Source organism: Gossypium raimondii, chromosome 8, assembly GCF_025698545.1.
Source record: "Gossypium raimondii isolate GPD5lz chromosome 8, ASM2569854v1, whole genome shotgun sequence".
NCBI classification, from domain to species: domain Eukaryota; kingdom Viridiplantae; phylum Streptophyta; class Magnoliopsida; order Malvales; family Malvaceae; genus Gossypium; species Gossypium raimondii.
Genome location: NC_068572.1, coordinates 46,207,715 through 46,228,412, shown reverse-complemented (window position 1 = coordinate 46,228,412; position 20,698 = coordinate 46,207,715). Strand labels below are relative to the sequence as shown.

Here is a 20,698-nt window from a genome sequence, read left to right as displayed (position 1 = left end):
TTTTTGTCCAAGGTTGTGGATTCTTTTTGAGTCTATCATATAATGGTTTACATAATTTGCTAAGACCTGGATAAAAGTCTATAACATAATTGAGGCTCCCTAAGAACCTTTGTAATTGGACTTTATCAAGAATTTGGTCTGGGAATTTGCTAGCAAATTCTATAGATCGTTCTATTGGGGTAATGGTTCATTGGGTAATATAATAACCTAAAAACCTTACTTTGGTTTGGAATAAACTTATTTTGGATTTAGAAACTACTAAACCATTATTTCTTATGACTTTTATAAAGATCGATATATGTTTAAAGTGTTTTTCTAAATTTTCTGAAAATACTAATACATCATCAATGTATACTATTGTGAATTGAGAATATTGGTAAAAAAATATAATTCATTATTCTTTGTAACTCAGATGGAGCATTTTTTAACCCAAAAGGCATTACATTCCATTCGTATTGTCCAAATGGTACAGTAAATGTTGTTTTATATCTTTCTTCTTCTTTTATTTGGATTTGCCAGAATCCAGATTTCATATCAAATTTTGAGAAAATATTTGCATTACAAAGTTTTTGTAGCAAATATTTCTTATTTGGTATTGGGTATCTAATCCATTTTAAGGCTTGATTGAGAGGTTTGTAATTAATTACTAATCTTGGCGTTCCTCTTTCAAGTTCTGCATTTTTTATTACATAGAATGCTGAACAACTCCAAGGGGAACTGCTCTTTCTAATTAATTTTTTATTAAGAAGGCCTTGTATTTCTTTTCTACAAAATTCTTCCATTTCTTTGTTCATTTGTATAGGTCTTGCTTTTTTGGGTATTTTTCTTTCATCAAAATCGTTTTCATATGGTAATGTTACTTCATGTTTCTTTCTATTCCAAAAGGCATTAGGAATGTCAGAACAAATTGTTGATTCTATTTCTTTCTTGATTTGATCTATTCTTTTTGTATTTCTCTTTTCTTAATTGTTCAGTTAATTTTTAAAACATATTTCTTCTTTTAGGAAAAAGATTTGCTTATGTTTGTAATTAATTAAATTATTAATTTGTCCATTATGAATGGATAAAGATTTTAACAGTTGAGATTTCTTATTTTCGGTTTTTCTACAAAAGGAAATTCTACCTTAGTGTTTAAAACTTTAGTGGAGATAGAATTATTTTTATAAGGTTTGAGTAAGGATATGAATGGGGTTCCTAATATGACATCTTGGGTAACATCTTTTACCATTAAAAAACATGTTTGATATTTTATACCTTTGTTGGATATTTCTGCATTGGGAATTTTGTAAGTAATTTTTAGTTTTTTACCATTTGTAGCCTTAAGAGATTCTGATGTTTTACTATAATATTTTGTTGGAATTATTCATTCTCTAATGCAGTTTTGGTCCGCTCCTGTATCAAAAAGGGCTATTGTTTCTAATTGAAATTCATTATTTATGACAATATTTATTTTTATTAAATATCTTTGAATAGATACTTCAGTTAGAACCATCATATATTCTTGTGTATTTTCTTCAGGTTCAGGTTCAGTTTCTGATGAACTTTTTTCTGAGGTTTCGTGTTTTAAGGACCTCATTTGTTCTTTCATTTCTTGTTGTTCTATTTTAAGCTGAGAAAGTTTTGATTTAATCTGTTTTATTTCAACTGTAATTCAGAGTTTGTAATTTGTCTTGGTTTTATTTTTTCATATTTATTAAATATTATGTCTTGTATATTATACATTTGTGATTGACTAGAAATGATTTCTTTTTCTTTTTCTGGTTTATCTTTTAATGAGGATTTTAATTTCAAAAGGTATTCTCTTTTAAGCTCTAGGTCTTGAATTTTATCAATAACTTCTATCATAAATTCTTGATCTTTAGTTAGCATATTAATAGAAGGTTCATTTTCATCTCCGTAAGACGGGATGTTGTATGTAATTCGCTCTATTTGTAATTCATCATTTGAGAGATGTATCTCGGAAGAAGTTGTTTCTAATAGGATTTCATTTAATTTTGTTCTATCTCTTCTTCTAAATTTATGTTATTGAATTTTCTTTTGATTTTACAATATTTTGATATATGTCCCGGTTTTCCACATCTATAACATTTTATTGTTTTATCAATTTTGTTTTCTGTTTTTTGTTATTTCTTTCCTTTTCGTATTTTTTATATTTAGGTTTTTTATAATATTCTGAAATATTCTTTTTCCTATTTTTTGGCTTTTCAGGGCAACATGTTTTTGAAGAAGAAGGTTCATTCCTGATGTCAAATTGGTGGCAGAATGATTCCTTTCTACATTGATATCTTTCTTTCTTGAGTTATTTTTGTAATTTTAAATCTTGACAAATTTTTAATCATTCTTTTTGGGTGAAACTAATTAGTTCACCATATGTAATTTTGATATCTCTTTTACTGGTCCTAATAAAGGGTTCAAGGTTCAGGGTTTAAGGTTTTTTTACCTATATATTATAAAAGAAAATAATTTTTTTGAAAATGGTATCCCAAACCGATTAAATATGTGAATGGGTTGTTTTAGCTGGTGGAGGGTGGTGCAGATGTACACCACCCATTTTTTCTGACTCCGGCAGATTTCTGTTATAAAAAAATTAAACACAATTTTATATCGGGTGTTGCCTTGTTAATTGGCGGCACCAAAAGGTATGTTTTATACGGATCATATACGATGTTAGTTTAGTGGTGTCATATTGACAGACGGCACTAGTAGTGCCCATGTCAGAGGCAGCACCAAATGGTGCCTATACATTGCTTGTCCTTTAAAACTTAATGATTCTCCTCTTTGCTGTAATGAACTTACAATATCCCAGAGACCGACCAAACATAAAACTTTTGATGCATATTAGACCATACACAAGTTTTCTTTTTTGGTGTGCTTGTGCGTGCATTCGTTCAATGTTTGGGTTTTTTTTTTATTAAGTTTCTTGTTACTGCTCGAGATGTGTTCTTTGTTGCCTAATGTCTAGCAAAATTCAAAATGGGTGCCGCCTTTGACATGGGCACCACTGGTGCCGCCTGCCAATATGGCACCACCAAACCGACACCCTATATGACCCGTATAAAATATGCTTTTTGGTGCCGCCAATCAACAAGGTACCACCTAATATAAAATTGTTTTAAGAGAAATTTTTTAACAGAAATTCGTCCGTGTCAAAAAAAATGGGTAAGGCCTCCTCTGTACCACCCTCCACCACCTAAAACAACCCATCCCCGTAATTAATGGGTTCGGGATACCATTTTCGAAATTTTTATTTTTTTTATAATATATGGGTAAAAAAGCCTGCGTTTAAGGTTCAAGGTTCGGGGTTTGAGGTTTAGGGTAAAAAAATTACCAAAATTATATGTTAATGACATGAAAAAAAGGGTTGAAATGTCATTAAATAATTGGAAATGGACCATGGATAATGTGGTGGGAAGGATCCATAAAATAATTTCTTGAATTATTGAGTTTGAATTATTGAGTTTTCATAGGAGAAAACTTGGATTTTTACAAAAAAAGAAAAAAAAAAGAAAATTTGACTTTTATAGGTAAAACCATTTTATCTTTTAATTTCTTTTATTTTTTATTTTTGAATTAATTTTAATTTTTCTGTAGTAATAAGAAAATTTGGATTTTTATTGAGAAAAGTTTAGGGTTTTATAGGAAAACCAAATTTTTCATTTTAATTTCTTTTATTTTTCCATTTTTAAATTTAAGTTTAGTTTAGTCTAGTAAAAAAGAAAAACTTACATTTTACGAGAAATTACCTTCATTTTTATGAGAGAAAACTTGGACTTTTGCAAAGAATATTACTCACCAAAATGAAATATTTTAATTCTAAATTGAATTATTATTGACCAAAATAAAAATTTATTAAAATTGAGAAACTAAAGTATAGAAACACCCCCGTTAGCCAAATTAAGGGTGAGGGGCTAAAACCAACCATCTAAGGCAGTGCTAGATTAGAATTTTTCTTATTTTCAGTGACCAAACAAAAATTTACAAAAGTTAGCTGATTAAATGCGAAATTTACCCAAGTATTAATTTAGAGGCTTAACCTACACATGCGACTAATCAATCACAGCTGTCCGTGGCAGACCATCGGGTTTGCGATGTCCGACGGGCTCACGGATGGTAGAACTCATACGCCACACGCTATTATTTTTTCCTACGCAACACAACACCACAACGCAAGCGCATTCGACAATCCCTTTCTCTCTCTACCTCGTCCGTCCGGGATCTCTAGGGTTTCAACCTTCGACTTCGATTGAATCGCTAGGGTTTTGATTATATCCTCTCTCCTTTGATCGTACATTAAATTGAATCAAGAAATTCGGAAAAAATATGGTACTTTCTCAGAGGATTCATGAGGCATTCAAAGGAACTGTGGAAAGAATAACAGGGCCTCGAACAGTCTCTGCTTTTAAAGAGAAAGGAGTTTTAAGCGTCTCCGAGTTCATCCTGGCTGGTGATAATCTCGTATCCAAATGCCCTACCTGGTCTTGGTATCTTCACCATACTATCAACATATGTATCTTTATTTCTTTGTTTGTAACTTGCTTTAGTAGTTTTGGAATTATATGAATCCTTTTATATTTTCATATTGTACATCGATATTAATGGATTAATATTTTTGGGGAAAATTTGTAGTATAGCTTCATAATTCATGGTATAACAATTTAACTCAGTGAATTGTTATGAATACTAGGGAATCTGGAGAGCCAAGCAAGAGGAAGTCCTATTTACCGCCCGAAAAGCAATACTTGATTACTAGAAATGGTAAATTGACCACCATCTCACTTAATTTTCCTTTGAATTGCATATCTGATTAGTACTAGTAATTTTATTTGGTGATTTTGTGGTTAGTGCCCTGCCTAAGGAGGGCTGCGTCAGTGGAAGAAGAATATGAAGCTGCAGGAGGAGAGGTTCTTCTTGATAATGAAGACAATGATGGTTGGTTGGCAACTCATGGTAAACCCAAAGGTATTATCTTCTTCCTTGAGGTTATGCTTGTGTTGATTCTAGGATGAAATTATGGACTTCACACAGCTAATCTTCCTGACAGATAAAAATGATGTGGAGGAAAACCTGCCTTCAATGGAGACTCTAGAAATAAGGCAGAATGCTGTAAGATCAATACCTTCTTATTTTGGGGTTGGTGAAGACGAAGAAGATATACCCGACATGGCTGATTATGAAGAAGCTGACAATCTTGTTGAGACTGATGCAGTAAGTGCTGAGAAACTTATATGATTTCTGAGATTCAAAAACTAGCCGAGTAACTTTTTCTTTTTGTAACCAGTTGATTTAGATTAGCCTTTTATCAGAGTTCTAATATTATCTTAATATTACATATCTTGGTTAATACCTTTGAGGGGAGAGAGGGGGGGGGGATTATGTTGTGATAAGGTGCAAGGATATAGGTTTATGCTTAGCAAACCTGTCCTCAAGGATATAGATTCTAATTTCTCTTTCCCTTTTAGAGGTTCAAATGTCTGTGTACTTATCTGATATGTCTCTGATCAATGCAGGCTACTTTACAACCAACATATCTTGTTGCTCAAGAGCCTGATGATGACAATATTTTACGGACCCGAACCTATGATGTCAGCATCACGTAAGACAATTCTGGTGCCAACATGCTTAGGATTCATTTTCAGGTTATGATTTTGTTATGAAATCTCAAACTTGACAAACATTATCAAATTTGTAGGTATGATAAATACTATCAGACTCCTCGTGTGTGGCTTACTGGGTATGATGAGGTAGGTATTTGAGAATCCTTGTTTTTACAGCTGTGTATTCAAATATTGAACTAATTGATATTGCTGCAAATGTTGTCCTCATCTGAATTTGTTTATAGTCAAGGATGCTCTTACAACCAGAGCTTGTTCTGGAGGATGTTAGTCAGGATCATGCACACAAAACGGTAGGCTGTATTTACTAATTCAAATTATCTCTCTCATTCTTCCTTAAGTGGTAGGAGTATAGATTTTAGTTTGCTCATTAGGAATTTGGACGATGTTTTTTACTCTATGCTAATTTACTGGTATAGGTTACTATTGAGGACCATCCTCACTTACCTGGGAAGCATGCATCCGTACATCCATGCAGACATGGGGCTGTCATGAAAAAGATCATTGATGTGCTTATGTCACGTGGAGTAGAACCTGAAGTTGATAAGTAAAACTTTTGACCTCTCATTTCTAAATTGCTTGGAATTGACCCTTTCACTTTTGAGAAAACATGTGTGCGGTGTGATAACTTTTTGGCACGATTTTCCTTTACAATTACAATCATAATATTCTTCTCTTACCCTCTTAAAGATGCAGTATACATTTACTTTTGGGTACTCTACTGCAATTACTTAGATTGTTACTGTGAAGCAATTCTCCAATAGATTAGATTTTACATGGTGTGACTTTTTCCTCATGAATTGTTATTTCATTTGAACTATTGCAGGTATCTTTTCTTGTTCTTGAAATTTGTAGCCTCTGTAATTCCGACAATTGAGTATGACTACACCATGGACTTTGATCTTGGCAGCACCAGCACTTAATTAGAGGTAAACTATCAATAAATGAAGGCTTTCTTGGCTTAAGATCCAATTATTCATCCAATAAGCAGTATCATAAGCAGTTTGCCTTAGTCTGATGGTTACCAATAACTTCATTTCTTTCTTTTTCAGTTTTATGATCCCACAGGCATAATTCTGCAATGGTCTTGAAAGTCCAGCAGTACATGTGGGGTCATAAGACTCATAACCCCCCAAAATATCTTTATAAAGTATATTCATGCCTTTACTATATATGTTCTCCATTTAATGCTACTTGACAAACTCGGACCCTATTTTTGTAATCTACAGCTATGGCTTGACAATTTATTGATGGATCATATTGGGTATACCTGCAACTGCTTGTAAATGCATATCCCGTGCATGATAATCACCCTTGTATGCATTGCTTGACTGAATTACTGAGTTCCCACGGTGTTTGCTTCGTTCGTTAGTTCATACCCTACTCAGGGCCACCACACTTGTAAATATGCTGTCTCTGTTATCAGACTGGAACTTTGTTCTTGACTTTTTTATTTGGAAATTTTTCATTCCACAAATATTGTTTCGTATCAAAGAGCTGATTGTACGTGGCAAACTTAATTTGCGATTGTGAATTAGCAAGGCTACTCTATGGTTATACTAGAATAACAAGTACATCGTTTTTTGAGGGATTTCCAACTCTTTGGGAAGAAGTCTGCGAAGTGCCGAAGGACCCCAAGACATATGGTGTTGTATTCTTGGGGTGTTCGTCCTTTGTCAGAGCCCGACTAAATTCATAGAGTAACTCTGTCAGAGTGGCGGCAGGTTCATGAAGTGGGAGTGCTTCATCCCCCAAAGAAATCCCAACCTAGTAGGATTGCACCCATGACAATTATGGGTAAATATGGTACGAGATTTCTTTGGTGATTGAGATGTTTCCACTTTATGAATTTTTTTTTGTTTTTGTTTTTTTTTTTTTTTTGTGAATTACAAGAGGAGGCAAAGCTTTAATTGCAATGCAATTAACGTGACTTGAATTTAAACCACACCTGAGATGGACTGACTCCTAATGGACAATACTTTGTAGCCTTAAAAAAGTGGGAAATCTCTCTACAAATATCAATCATCAGAAATGTGCGTATGGTCAAAGTTGTGTCTAAAGAGCAGGACTATTATTTACCGCACGTATGGATGCGAAAATTGACAATCGTGCCCATTAATGAGACAACTCACTAATGCTTTTAATTGTATATACTCATCTCATGTTCCTATGGAAACAGATAGATTAGTTCCAAAGGTAATTTCTTAATTTAATCATCAGCATACTGCATTTAGCTTGGTTTGTATTGCAAAATGTAATAGGCTTGGATAAAGGACTCTGACTAAGTAGTATGGTCGCCTCTGCTACCAATAATTTGCCATTGCTCATTAATTTGGTATTTATAATTGTTCTTAAAAAGTATTTTGAGAAAATAAAATATATATTTTAGATATGAAATTATAATAAAGTAACAAATATATATTTAAATAATATTCAAATTATATAAATTTAAATTATAAATATTTTATTAAATAAATATAATTTACTTAAATAAAGCATCTTTATTTTATGTATTATTAAACATTCGACTTAAGTTATGGTAAAATAATTTATGTAATTCATCTTTAATATTATTTTACATATGAAAATAAATTAATATAAATTGTTTGTAAAATTTAATTTGAATATATAAATAATAATCAAAACTCATAATTACTTAAATAGTCTTCAAAATTATATATTTATCATTGTATTTTACTTGAAAAGTAATAAAACTCAATGATAACTCGGACTCTAATTCACCCTAAGAAAATCCGAGAAAGAAATCCAAAAAATGCTCCCGAGAATTCTCTAGAGAATTTGCCACGAAATTTCAATAATTTATCGCTCATTGCTCTTTAAAGAAAATGCTGTCATGCAATTACAAAGGTTCTTTTGTTGCAGTATGCATAAAACAATAAGAGAACATCTAAATGTTTTCTTTCAACAAGCAGCCAAAATTTTAAATAACAACTCCATATTATTTCCAGCGGGGAAAAGAATTCCTTGGATTATTGAATTTGATCGATTCTGAGTGACTAGTCTGCAAATACTGGCTCCAAGCACTTAAATGAACAGGCAAACAACGCAAATACAATAAAATTACTACAATAAAATTACTAAGTAAAATCAACAACTTGGAGCCAAACAAGAAAACCTGTTGGGATTTGCACTAACCAAAATGAGCAGGAACCCTCTAGTTCAAGTCAAGATTCTTTTCTAACAAATCTCTAATAGAAGAAGAATACATGGGAACCTGTGAGTCCTTGTGTTTGCCAAATTGCATTTATGAGAGCTCCAATCTCAGATATAAATAGGTTTAACATCATTAGCACCAAAGCTAGCAGCACACACTGGACACTTGCGCTGACGACTTTCAGTAATATTTTTTTGAACACAAGGGTTGCAAAAGAGGTGGTAGCATTTTGTAATAACAACCTGAATAAGGGAATAAATAATCTCTTAAGTAACTCCAGAGAGAGATGATAAAAAGAAAAAAGTCAAAATATGAGAGCATTGTTTGAAACAAAAGCACCCCATCCTATTGTCAGTGCTGAATAAAGAATAAAAACTCGAGCTAAAACAATGAAGGGCCTTGTTGAACAATTGCCACTTGGAAATAATGATTAAAAAATTTGCACATTTACCTCTTTCGGTCTGTCAAGACAGATACTGCACTTCAGTATTTCCTTGTACTCCCTAAGTTCTTGTTGAAGCCTTTCCACAGTTGATGATCCTTCCATCTCAGTTTGAAGCCGTGACACCTTCCTTCTCGCCACTTCCAATTCCTCCTCAATTCTTTTCTTGCTAAACCTAATGGATGAATAAAGTGAGGAAAGGCGTGAATTCACTCCATGCACTTACAACAGAGGGAATTTAAAGAAAATATTAACAAATTCCTTTACCTTTCCTTCTCTAATTCTATCCGCAAGTCCGCCAATGCCACTTGACTTTTCTCAATTTTAGATTGAGACTCCTCCAGTGACTCCCTTGCTTGATGAGATGATTTTCTCACATCTGACAATAGTGTTTGTGTATTTTCTAACCAAACTGACTTTTGGGATTTTTCTTCTTCAAGTTTCTGAACCTGGTCTGACCAGAACCTCAGCTGCAAAACCAGCTGCTCAAGGATCAAAAACGTCATATTGCTTTCAGAAGATTATTTTATACAAAATAAGTTGAGTATACCTGATCCTCGATTTTTGCAGCTTTCATCTCATAGAAGTTGAGGGATGCACTGGATTGTTGAATCTCCTTTTCCATGGTATGTTTCTCCAAGAGGAGAGCATCTTGCAGCTGCTTTGCCTTTGCACGTTCCAAAACAAGCTGAAAAGGTACCATTGAAGCGACTAGATCAAGTTTTAGGAGCAAAAATTCAAGTAAACCAACAGAAACATACAAGTACTCTACATGAATGTAAATGTCACAGAATAGCATGATGAACCTAGAGTCCAAAGCCTGTTGGGCCAAAAACAAAATAAGCAAATCCATCTATTAGGCCAAAAATTTCCATAGCCCTGATATATTTCGAAGGTTAATTCAGAATTCTCATTTTGATAAAATCCTAACATGGAGTAATCATAAGTCCAATCAGAACAGATAACTCAGCACGAAGAACATCTATGAATCTTCATTCCATGAATTAACAACCAAAGAGACACCAAGCACCGGATTCAATTTCCCATGTTCCATCTCCCCAAACTTATGGAAAATGAAGCAATTCCTTCTAATTTTTATTTATTCATGTTTGGCTTGCAAGTGAAAGCTTCTATTCCATGTCAAACGTCTTTTCCTATATGCAAGCATCCATGAACTTATGAAATTGTTTCGGTTCAAAATACAACGTCAATAGCTAGTTATAATTGGGCACTTTGATGTTGGAATTGAAACAAAGTCAAACAAATAACCATACCTAGCCAGCATAAAGACATGAATATCAAAAAGAAAAAAATGTGAACAGGACTCATCACTTTATGGTAGTAAGCAGCAAAATGAATGCAGTAAATGATACACAAACTTTTAAATGAGCAGAATATCCTAAACCAAACAAATCGATTACCTTGATGTTATAGTCATCTCTCTCCGTAATTTGCAGCAGTAGCTGCTGGTTTTGCGTCTGCATGTCATCATATGCTTGTCCAATTGACTACAGAAAAACCAAAGTAAAGCCTCAATCATGATAGTAAAACAGAGGCAAGACTAAATGACCAAACACTGACCTCTAATTCAGATAAGTAAGCTTCATTTTCCTCATTTTTGGATTTCAAAGTATCAGACAGCCTAGCCTTATTCCTGCAATATCAATAAACTTAATGCTCTTCATGCTCTTCTCATACTCCTTGGTTTGATAAACAAATTATAGATGAGAAGATAAATATGGGAAGCAACTACACTAATACCTAGTAGATTATTTCACTACATTTACATCTTGGCTAATGAGAATTTCAACAGAATAGAGTGCGATGAAATTGCCTAATTAAATAAACATTTGCCTAATGCAGAAATGACAATTTTATGTTTTCCTGAAAGGTCTAGACAACATCCCCTTTCCAAACATAAAGGAAAAACTCAAAAGAAAAAAAAAACAGCAGCAGCAGCAAGTTTAACCTCTTGGAAGCCTCCAATTTCTGTCGCAAGTCAGCAATTTCAGCTTCTGCAGCAGCCAACCTTTGCTGGGATATCGCTTCAGCTTCATTAGCTTTCTTAACACGCAACTCCAAATTTTGCTCATCGAGACAGGATTTCAAACTTTGAACACGGGCCCATGCCTTGTATTCTGAATCTCTCACTTCCAGAACATCTCTGCAATCATAGAAAATTAAAATATAAAAATCCAGAACTACATATAAAATATGGAACCATGTCAAAGTAAGCACCTCAAGTAATACAGACCAATAATCCAGAACGACAATGTTCAATCAATTGTCTGAAATCTCAATCATATAAACTCCAAATTCTCAACATCAAAGATGTCGATAATCAAAATCAAACCTCCCAACTTATAAAACACACACACACCCCTCCACAGATATTAGAAAACATATAGATAAGCTTCATACTGATTTTAAGGCAGTGGGACAATAAAGCTCAGCTAACCCAACAAAGAAAACAAGTCCACTAATAAATTCAATCCTATTTCCTAAATTTAGGTCTAGAATAGACATTCTTCCAAAATATGGAGAATATTCTCCATCATCAACTTATAATAGCATAGCATAACTAGTATGACATAAGATATACAAATACTAACATTCTCTTGAACCTTAGGCAACAATAATTTCCAGAAAAAAGTTACAGTACAGAACAAACAGATGCTCATTTTAATTCCAAGCAACACTAAAACAGAAGAAATTTTGTGAAATAGATTTGTCTAAACATTGCTTACATATCCGGCATATTCTAAGGAGAATAAAGTAAACTCAATGTATCAAAGTTACATGTGTATTCACTGCAGAAGAAAATAAAGAAAAGCATCTAGCATAGATAATCCAACCTCAAATCAGTCAATTCACGTCTATGCATCTCCAATATCAATTTCAACTCTGCGTCACTTTTTTTCAAATCTTGCACCTGTAATAATAATAATACATATAGACAAATTGAGTTTCCTCTTTCTGCGCGAAAAAAAAAGAGCATAAAGACTGAGAAGAGCATATTTTATTGGTAAAATTAGGCATCTTTTCCTTGAACTTGAACAAGAATCTTCGTATCACAGGTTTCATGATCAAATATTTAATCAAAATAATTGAGTAATATTAACCAATCATACCATGGCTTGCAACTTATGTATCTCAGCAACTTGGTCGGCAGATCTGATGGATAAATTTTCATACTCTTTCATCTGATCACAGATAATTATTTACCAATTCTTTGTAAGCCCATATAGAAAAAGAAAAAAGATGTCTATGCCCTTAAAGAAAACCAGGAACAACCACACAACTTATAAAAGTACCAACCTTCCTATCAGAAATACTGGAAAGAGATTGCACATCAGCCTGAAGAGAATGAATATCCACAGCAGCCTCTTTGTAATTACCTAATTGACTCTGCATCGAACTCATTGCCTCAGGAAACGAAGAAAGCAAGCTTTTAAAATCTGCAACTATTTCCTTTCTTCCTGAAATGTAAAGTATTTTAAGTAGACTTCCAGGAAAAGAAAAGCTATAAGACAAAAACTGCAGATGATTCAGCATCAGAGCAAACAGCATAGAGCTTCCTACCTGGTTCTCTAGATACCTCTTCAAGCTTAACTTTAATTCCCTTTATTTCATCAAATTTCTGTTGTATCTCTGCCTCCAGATGAGAAGCTTTAGAATCAGCAATTGCCAATGATCTCCGCAAAACATCAGCTATATCATTTTTTATACTCAACTCCTTTTCTCTCCAAGCCAAGTTATCTTTCTCAGCCTAGAAGTTTTAGGAAGTTATAGTCAGCATTAGAATCGGATGCACTCAAAAAATGGCAAACAAAAGGCATAAATGAAACTACCGACCAGTAACAACCTGTAGTTTCTCAAATAAATCTTGATAATGGAGAACTTCTGACTTTGACTTTTCTAGTTGATCTATCAACGAAAGGTAAACTGGGGAAGAAGAAATACCCTTCATGCTCTTTAATGAGTTCTGTCAATCAGAAATCCCCATTCAATTTATATGACTGAATAAATAGAACTGCATTTCAGAAATAAATGAAAAAATAATAATAATTAAAAAGGGAAAAAGAAAACCTGCAAATTTGACAACTTCTGCAACAGCTCTATCCTTTCTACATGAAGCTCTTTTAATTTGATTAGTCGGGAAGAAGCTTGTTCCTGTGAGAATCAAATTGATCATCGTGACTAACATTACATTCAGAAACTCCACGAGATAAGTCAAAGGAAAGTAGGGATTACCATCAGCTCTTTGAGGGCAGATTCCATTTCTTGCAGATCTCTATGCTTATCTTTGGCTTTATCACCAACAACCTGCTTACTACCGAGGTTTAAGACAGGAAAAAAGGCCCCTTTTGTTGCATCTCTTTCTGCTTTAAGAGCTGCCAATTCGCAATTAGTTTCCTTCAGTTCCACTGCTGCATTCTCCAATTCACCTTCAAAAAACAAAAGCAAATAAGACAGTCCACACTTAGATATTTGAATGACATCTCATACCTTTGATATATATACACAAAAATAAATGGCATTAGAACAGCGGAAGGGTTATCACCCGTTGAATAGTCCGTCCACAGCATTAGAGGAATATAGCAGTTTGGTAAGGCGCAATAAATGTCTGAATTGCATAAATATGATATAAATCTATAAACGCCAAAAAAGGCAATTGCCAAATGTGGATAGCCTATACCATTGACGAGCAAAAGGGTCTTAAAAATCATCATGTGTCGTCCATTAAATTATTTTGAGGTGATTTAATTTGAAGTATTTCGTCAATAAATTATGTTTATTTTCTTTTACATGGATTTTAACAAATATGAGATTAATTTTCTTTTCGTTAATTCTTAATTTGATTTGATTTGATTATGACAAATTAATTGTATTTTTTTAATAGCAGAAGTCTCCCTAAATTGAATTTATAAGATTAATTTGGAACCATTAGTCAAGTTCAAACAAGAAACAATAACCAAATAATTTCAATAGTTACGGACATAAAATATTTCAATTAATTGATAAAATTGGTGCAAAAACTATATTACAAGTATCTTTCCTTTTACGATCAAATACACTAAATATCCTTACTTAAACATCTTTAATTTTTCCTTTTATTCACTATCGTAAATAGAATACTATTGAAACCTTAATGATGTTCAATGCATTTTTAGTTTTTCTAGCATTTAGAATATTATCTTTTGTCCCCTTGTCTAGATTAGTGTTTTAACCTTCTCAATACTTTTCTTTATCAATTATTTAAGACTATACATATATTTCAAAAATTCTAAACTTTATAACAGATTGAATGACAAAGTACTACATAAGTAAGCATGGAATCATTTCTATTATGGCTATCCCTAGGATTATACTATTTAGTATATTCATTTAACAATTGTTATATTATTTCTTTCTATGCTTTCTTAATATTGTTCGAGTTCTAGTAAAAAATTTATTGTAGTACTCAGAATTTGTTTAAAATTCAATGCACTAAGTAGTTAATTGGCTTCAACAAAGATAAATGATTTTAAGAAAAGAAAAAATATAATCTCAGTTCATACTCTAATTTTAAAATCATAATTATAGGGCATTTTTATACGAGGAATATGGTAGGGGTGTCCAAGGATCGAACCTAGAACCTGATGCAAACCAAAATTTCAGTTCAATGACCATTACATTACACCACAGGCTCAGTTGACACTATGTTTTGATGTACTTTTTTCACTTCAATCATAATTATGATTAAAGTAATAACTCTAATTAAAAAATTGCTTTCACATTTATTTGGTGAAGTCTTTTTTCATATATCATGTCCAAATTACACATGATATTTTTTGTTCATGAATTTTATTTTACCTTTATATTGCATTTGAAATATTGTTATGCTCTGATAGTAAAATTTATTGTTTTTTTATTTTCTATTAATCTAATTATTTTCTAGCATTAGCAATGATATTAATAAATTTTAATTAGAACCATTATTTTTAATTATCAAGATTTTTCAAACAAGGATGTGTATGTCTTTAACTTAAATTTTCTTGAACTTTCTTTTACATTGTTGATTTAGTTGCAAAAAATTATTATAAATCATCATCCATGCATCACACAGTAATAAATCTATTTTACATAATTACATTGCAGTCACGTACACTGATTTTTGTCCAGGCCACCATATACATGCAAGTTCTATGTCACAAATGTGTTAAGAAAATATCTAGCATGCTACATCTGCTTAGGTGGCAACAAATAATGTAAACATCCAGAAAACCAATGATGATGATGATGATGTTTTCTCAATTGCGTATAAACATACCAATTTTGACTACATAAAAAAGGTTACCTTTTAGTCGTTTAAGCTCAGCTTTATTCTTTGCATCGATATCGCTATGGTTCTGCAATGCTCTCACCATAGATCTATGTTTCAAATGAATATCACCTATTGCTAACCTCAGATTCTTAACATCTGATTCTAGTTCTATAGATGTTTTCTGCCTGCAAGAACCTAGCATAACAAGACATTAAAACGGTTAACTGAGTAATAACCACTAAAAATAATTTACTAAAAAATTGGGGAAGACTTAGTACACAATATACACTTTCCTGAACGCGTACCATTGTCTGGATGCTCTTTCCGAACTGCAGCATATAGTCCTTCCTTCATGCACCATAAATCATTAATGGAAACTACTAAATTGTGTAAAATGTTCCTAGTCTTTTCAGAAGCAGCCTGTTCTCGATCTTCTTTAATCTGCTCGAGATTATCTGAAGAGGAACTTTCAGTTGCACCTGTTTCCATAAGTCGGCTAAGAAAAGCATCCTCAGTAGGAGAAGGAGCCTCGTCTACATGGTGCCACAAAAGCCTTCTCAGCAAGTATAATTGCAAAACAATTCTCTCTCTCTCTCTCTCTCTATATATATATATATACATACATACACACACATATATATGACACCAGAAGAATTAAACAAAAAATCCAACTCAACCATATAAACTATAAGTTATAACAAGAAAGAAAGCATGGTCCTTGGAATTCCGTTAACAGTCCATTACAAGTGCCCATAACAACAATAAAAGAAAGCAAAACTTGGCAGAAGATCCTCACCCGTATTGGCTGCACGTCCAACAACTTGTCTGATAGACTCTCTTGTGTTGGTGGAATTTGATTCCAAGTCAGTAATTAGCTATTGTAAAAGGTTAATGTCAATTTCCATATAAAACAAAGACCTAAAAGATACAAGTACAGCTTCCATCTTTTCTAATAAGCAGAAAATGCATAAAATTGTCTAACAGTTAGGATAGGGGCTTACTGCTTCCCAACATTTATTCACCACTTTCAATGTGGAATCATATGACTTTTGTTTCTCCTTCAGTTCAATGAACTTGTACTCAAGAGCAGAATACTCAACCTTTTGAGCCTCTAACTTTTGTAGAAGCTTTTGATTCTGAAATTGCAGAATTGCAGTATCAAGCTGCACCATACCAACAAAAAAGGAGGTGGCATAAAGAGAAGGTTCAAAAATATGAGTTATAGGAAGAAAATATTTTCAACTTGGAAACCTACTTGTCAAGACAGATTAATTATTTCCCAAAAACACTATAATCCGAAATTCAACAACCCAAAAAGGCAAAACAAAAAGTTCAAAATATTGAAAGCAGGAAAATATAGAAGCATAGATAAAAAATTTATAAAACATATAAGTTTTGCAGAGAAGCAATAATGCGCCTTAGCAAACATAAAGCTAATGCCAAATTCGAGCTTCCATTTTCCGATTCTAAAGGAAGATATTTTAAAGAAAAGTTAACGAAGTCCAACTTCCAAACTTCCACAGACCAATCAACCTACCCAAGCAAAACCCTGTCCCATAATAAACAACAGTCACCCATATTCACTCAGCACACAAGAGACTGACGAATCAGCAATGCTCAACCAAAAACATACAGCTAAAATGCGAAGATTGGTACAAATAATATAATTACTACAGTGAGGTAAATGAGATCTGCAAAAGACTAAGTGACAATTAAAGCAAATAAACCTGCATTAAATCCATGTCACTTGGGAACAAAGCAGCAACTAAACATTGAACCTAGCATAAAAAATCCTCACAAGTCAAAAGAGGAGAACTTTTCATATTCCTGATATCAATATTTCAAATTCAAGCATTCAATTGAAACCATATGTGATATATCCATGCATCAATTTAATACCATAAAAGAGATTAGAATGCATACTCCATGCTAATATACCAATGCCAAATTTGATTCATAAGAAATAAATAAAAAATTGCAAGTCAGAGATTACGCAATTTTGATTATTTTTCAAATTGAAATTTAAGAAAACATAAGTAACAGGGCAAGCATAAATATCATCAGTTCAAATAAAAAAGGTTTAACAGAATGATCAACAAATAATATACCTTCTTCTCCTCAGAAATTGGCAAGAAGGATTGCTTCTTTGCGGCAACAGCAGTGGGCGATATGGAGCTAAAGTGACGCCGTTTTCGGTCAGCCTCACCAGTGCTCCCCATTGAACCCACCCCCACACTTAAAAACCCTAGAATTCCACCCAACAACCTTTAATCACATAAAGGCCAAGTAGAAATATCCACCCCAAATAAACCAGAATTTAAACCTGGCTGAATTTCCTGTAACAAAACCCTAGCGAAATTACCCGCTCGAAACCCTAATTCCTCAATTTGAAAGCCCCAACTGGTCAGCTTTTCACACTGAAAACCCCAGTTTTATCGAAATTATAATCTGAAAAAGAAATCACCATTTCTCTATCTGAAAACCCGATAGAACAAAGGTCGAGTTGGAAAAGGAAAAATTAAAAAACGGGAAACTATGTTTGGAAGGTCGATTCTCGCTGCAGATATATAATATATATATTTTAATAAACAATCTGTGAGTTGTGGTTAAACCTATAACATATCTGACCCATTTTAACTTGCTTCACCAAAGCAGAAAAAGTATAAACTTTCGTGAATGTCATAGAACTAGTTTCCGGAATTGAGGGTAAAACCCAGTTTTTGTATTTAAATTTCCAAGCATACACAGACCTGTGGGTGGGTGGGTGGAGAGGAATCTCGTAAACAAAAAATCTGAAGAGGTGGGAAGGTGTGAAGCAGGGAAGAGAGTGAGAGACCGAATCAATGTGATTGGGTGGAAGGAGAATGGAGTGGTTGGTTAGGACTGAGTTTGAGGAGGGCTGGGGGGTTTCATTGGAGCTTCGAAACCTTATTGCCGATTGTGGAATGTGGCGCGGTGTTGTGTCTGTCACAGTAACATATAGAGTGGCTTTTGCTTTTAGCGGGTTGAATCGAATTACCGCCAAGCCTAAAACTGCGTCAAAATGGGATTTTGTTTTATGTATTGTATTGGTAGTTACCTTGCCACAAATGTGATTTTGAGGATTTCCAAGTTCGACCCGGAGCTGTCTTAAGTATCCATTTTTTTATTATAGTAACTTTTTCTTATTTGAAATTTTGAATTTTTAAATTTGCATAAAATTATATAAAATAAATATCAACCGAAGTGATTTCATCAATTTTGAAACTTTTAATTTAATTACCAATGCTAGAAAGTCATATATAACCTTATAATAATTTCTTTCTCCAATTAAATTAGTGTTCGCTCAATTTATGATAAAGGTGAGATATTTGAAAATTTGCTTAAACAGGAGTATTTTTTCCTAATAAGCGATATGATATCTATCCATATCAAAGGGAATGAATTGCATGAAACAAGGATATTATTTATTTCCAATAATTTTATGCCACATCAACATTTTCATCTTGAAAATTTAAATTCAAATTAAAATCCTGAAATTTAAGAATAAATTATTAATGTGATATTATTAATATCAAATTCTTTAATATTATGAAATGATGGCACAAATTATACATGTTACCATTAAATTCTTTAATATTTTCTACCGTCAAAATATTGACAAAAATAAGTCAAATATACAATTGATTTCATATATTAATTGGGTCAAAATTTTATTAATTTTAATTTGCAATATTCTTTTTGGGTCAAACATTTTATTACCGTATAATAGTACTCTAAAATTGTGGTTAATCAAGTTAACATATATTAAATTATGTTAACTGCATTATTTACTGTATATACCATAAAATTTTAAACAAATTTTAATTTGATTACCATATATATGGTAATTTCTTTACTGTATATATTTTAACTTCACATATATGTTACCATATATATACCTTAATCTTTTTAAAATTTGACGGTTGTTTTTCTTTTTAAATTTAAACAGTATTTGAAAATAGTATGGTACCGTGTGTATCTATATATATATTATCTATATGTGGTAAAAAATTTTCAAAATACTGTTTAATATTTAAGGCATCATATATGATAACATATGTTTTAGTTAATATATACTGTAAAATATATTGTTTAATGGAAATTTATTTTTACATCAACTAAGTTAATAAAATTGAACCAATTTTAAAGATTAAATTACATACAATATTAATTTTAACCTGATCTCGATTCAGGTTAAGAGATTAATGGACTGAATACAGCGAAGGAGGTCATCATGCCCTCTAATGAAATTTGGCGAGTTACTAAATTTGTGGAACTATGAGCAGTATAAAACGTGGATGTTGGAGTATACTAAAAAATCAATAATGATATTATTATAATAACATGTTTATTTAGTTTTTTTATTAATAAATTCTTTCTCATTATCATATTCAATCCTTATTTTCGTGTATTAGTGGTTGGGAAGCGCCACTGAATGATGGGTAATGTAACACCCATTACCCGTATTCGACACCGGAATAGGGTACGAGGCATTACTAGAACACATACACTTATAAACATGTTAAACCGAGTTATAAAATTTCTTTCAAATTTAAATTCTTCAAATTTTTAACATGCTTTTATAAATCTTTACGTTATAACTTCAAAATACTATATTTGTAACAAATAGGACTTCTGAGACCCAATACATACTCATGCAATCCAATACTTCATTTCCATTTCATTTAATTCACGATTCTCATGTTCACGATTCAATTCAATTTCTCAAACCAATATACATTTCAATACCACAATAATTCATCTAATTCAAATCATATCATTTGCAATTTCCATTTAATTCACGTACAGTTCAATTTCATTAAGTTCAATACTAATACATATTTATCGTTTAACTTAACATCCCCTTTTTGTGTCATTTTACACTTCAAGCATGAACCTAGTATTTCGTTTCCTTTCCACTCTCGTTTCCTATGCATATCACACTAGATATAAAAATTACACTCAACCATAGTCGCAAGCTAGTGTTTTTGAAGACTAACCACATGATAACTCATTTTAATAAAGATTACAAACTTTAAACCTTACCACCCTTTTATGATCACAAGCATATTTCCATCTACACATTTACCATCTCAATGCATAAATTTATAAATTTAATGTGGCATAATCCAGCCACAACT

At 32.5% G+C, this 20,698-nt stretch overlaps 2 protein-coding genes across 4 annotated transcripts; one reads left to right on the top strand and one right to left on the bottom strand.

The window, feature by feature from the left end:
• Window positions 1–4,055: 4,055 nt before the first annotated feature.
• Window positions 4,056–7,106, top strand: LOC105791689 (autophagy-related protein 3). 2 transcript variants are annotated; one of them, XM_012619891.2, is made up of 10 exons: window positions 4,056–4,481; window positions 4,685–4,755; window positions 4,843–4,959; window positions 5,042–5,205; window positions 5,508–5,593; window positions 5,690–5,741; window positions 5,840–5,905; window positions 6,032–6,159; window positions 6,439–6,541; window positions 6,665–6,835. In XM_012619891.2, exons 1-9 carry the CDS (start codon window positions 4,321–4,323, stop codon window positions 6,533–6,535), a joined length of 942 nt encoding a protein of 313 aa, XP_012475345.1. In that variant the 5' UTR covers window positions 4,056–4,320; the 3' UTR covers window positions 6,536–6,541; window positions 6,665–6,835. The 2 variants fall into 2 exon arrangements, with proteins under 2 accessions (XP_012475345.1, XP_012475344.1); XM_012619890.2 differs by lacking the exon at window positions 6,665–6,835 and adding an exon at window positions 6,842–7,106 and having other exon boundaries at window positions 4,057–4,481.
• Window positions 7,107–8,551: 1,445 nt separating this feature from the next.
• LOC105791687 (E3 ubiquitin-protein ligase BRE1-like 1) lies at window positions 8,552–18,548 on the bottom strand. Of its 2 annotated transcripts, none has more exons than XM_012619886.2 (19): window positions 17,645–18,548; window positions 16,538–16,699; window positions 16,333–16,411; window positions 15,842–16,069; window positions 15,570–15,731; window positions 13,484–13,677; window positions 13,319–13,402; window positions 13,095–13,214; window positions 12,812–12,998; window positions 12,548–12,708; window positions 12,361–12,432; window positions 12,085–12,161; window positions 11,199–11,393; window positions 10,811–10,883; window positions 10,651–10,737; window positions 9,780–9,917; window positions 9,497–9,711; window positions 9,239–9,404; window positions 8,552–9,029 (listed from the first exon to the last, which is right to left on the bottom strand). In XM_012619886.2, exons 1-19 carry the CDS (start codon window positions 17,753–17,755, stop codon window positions 8,895–8,897), a joined length of 2,646 nt encoding a protein of 881 aa, XP_012475340.1. In that variant the 5' UTR covers window positions 17,756–18,548; the 3' UTR covers window positions 8,552–8,894. The 2 variants fall into 2 exon arrangements, with proteins under 2 accessions (XP_012475340.1, XP_012475341.1); XM_012619887.2 differs by having other exon boundaries at window positions 9,497–9,699; window positions 17,645–18,547.
• Between the last annotated feature and the right edge of the window lie 2,150 nt (window positions 18,549–20,698).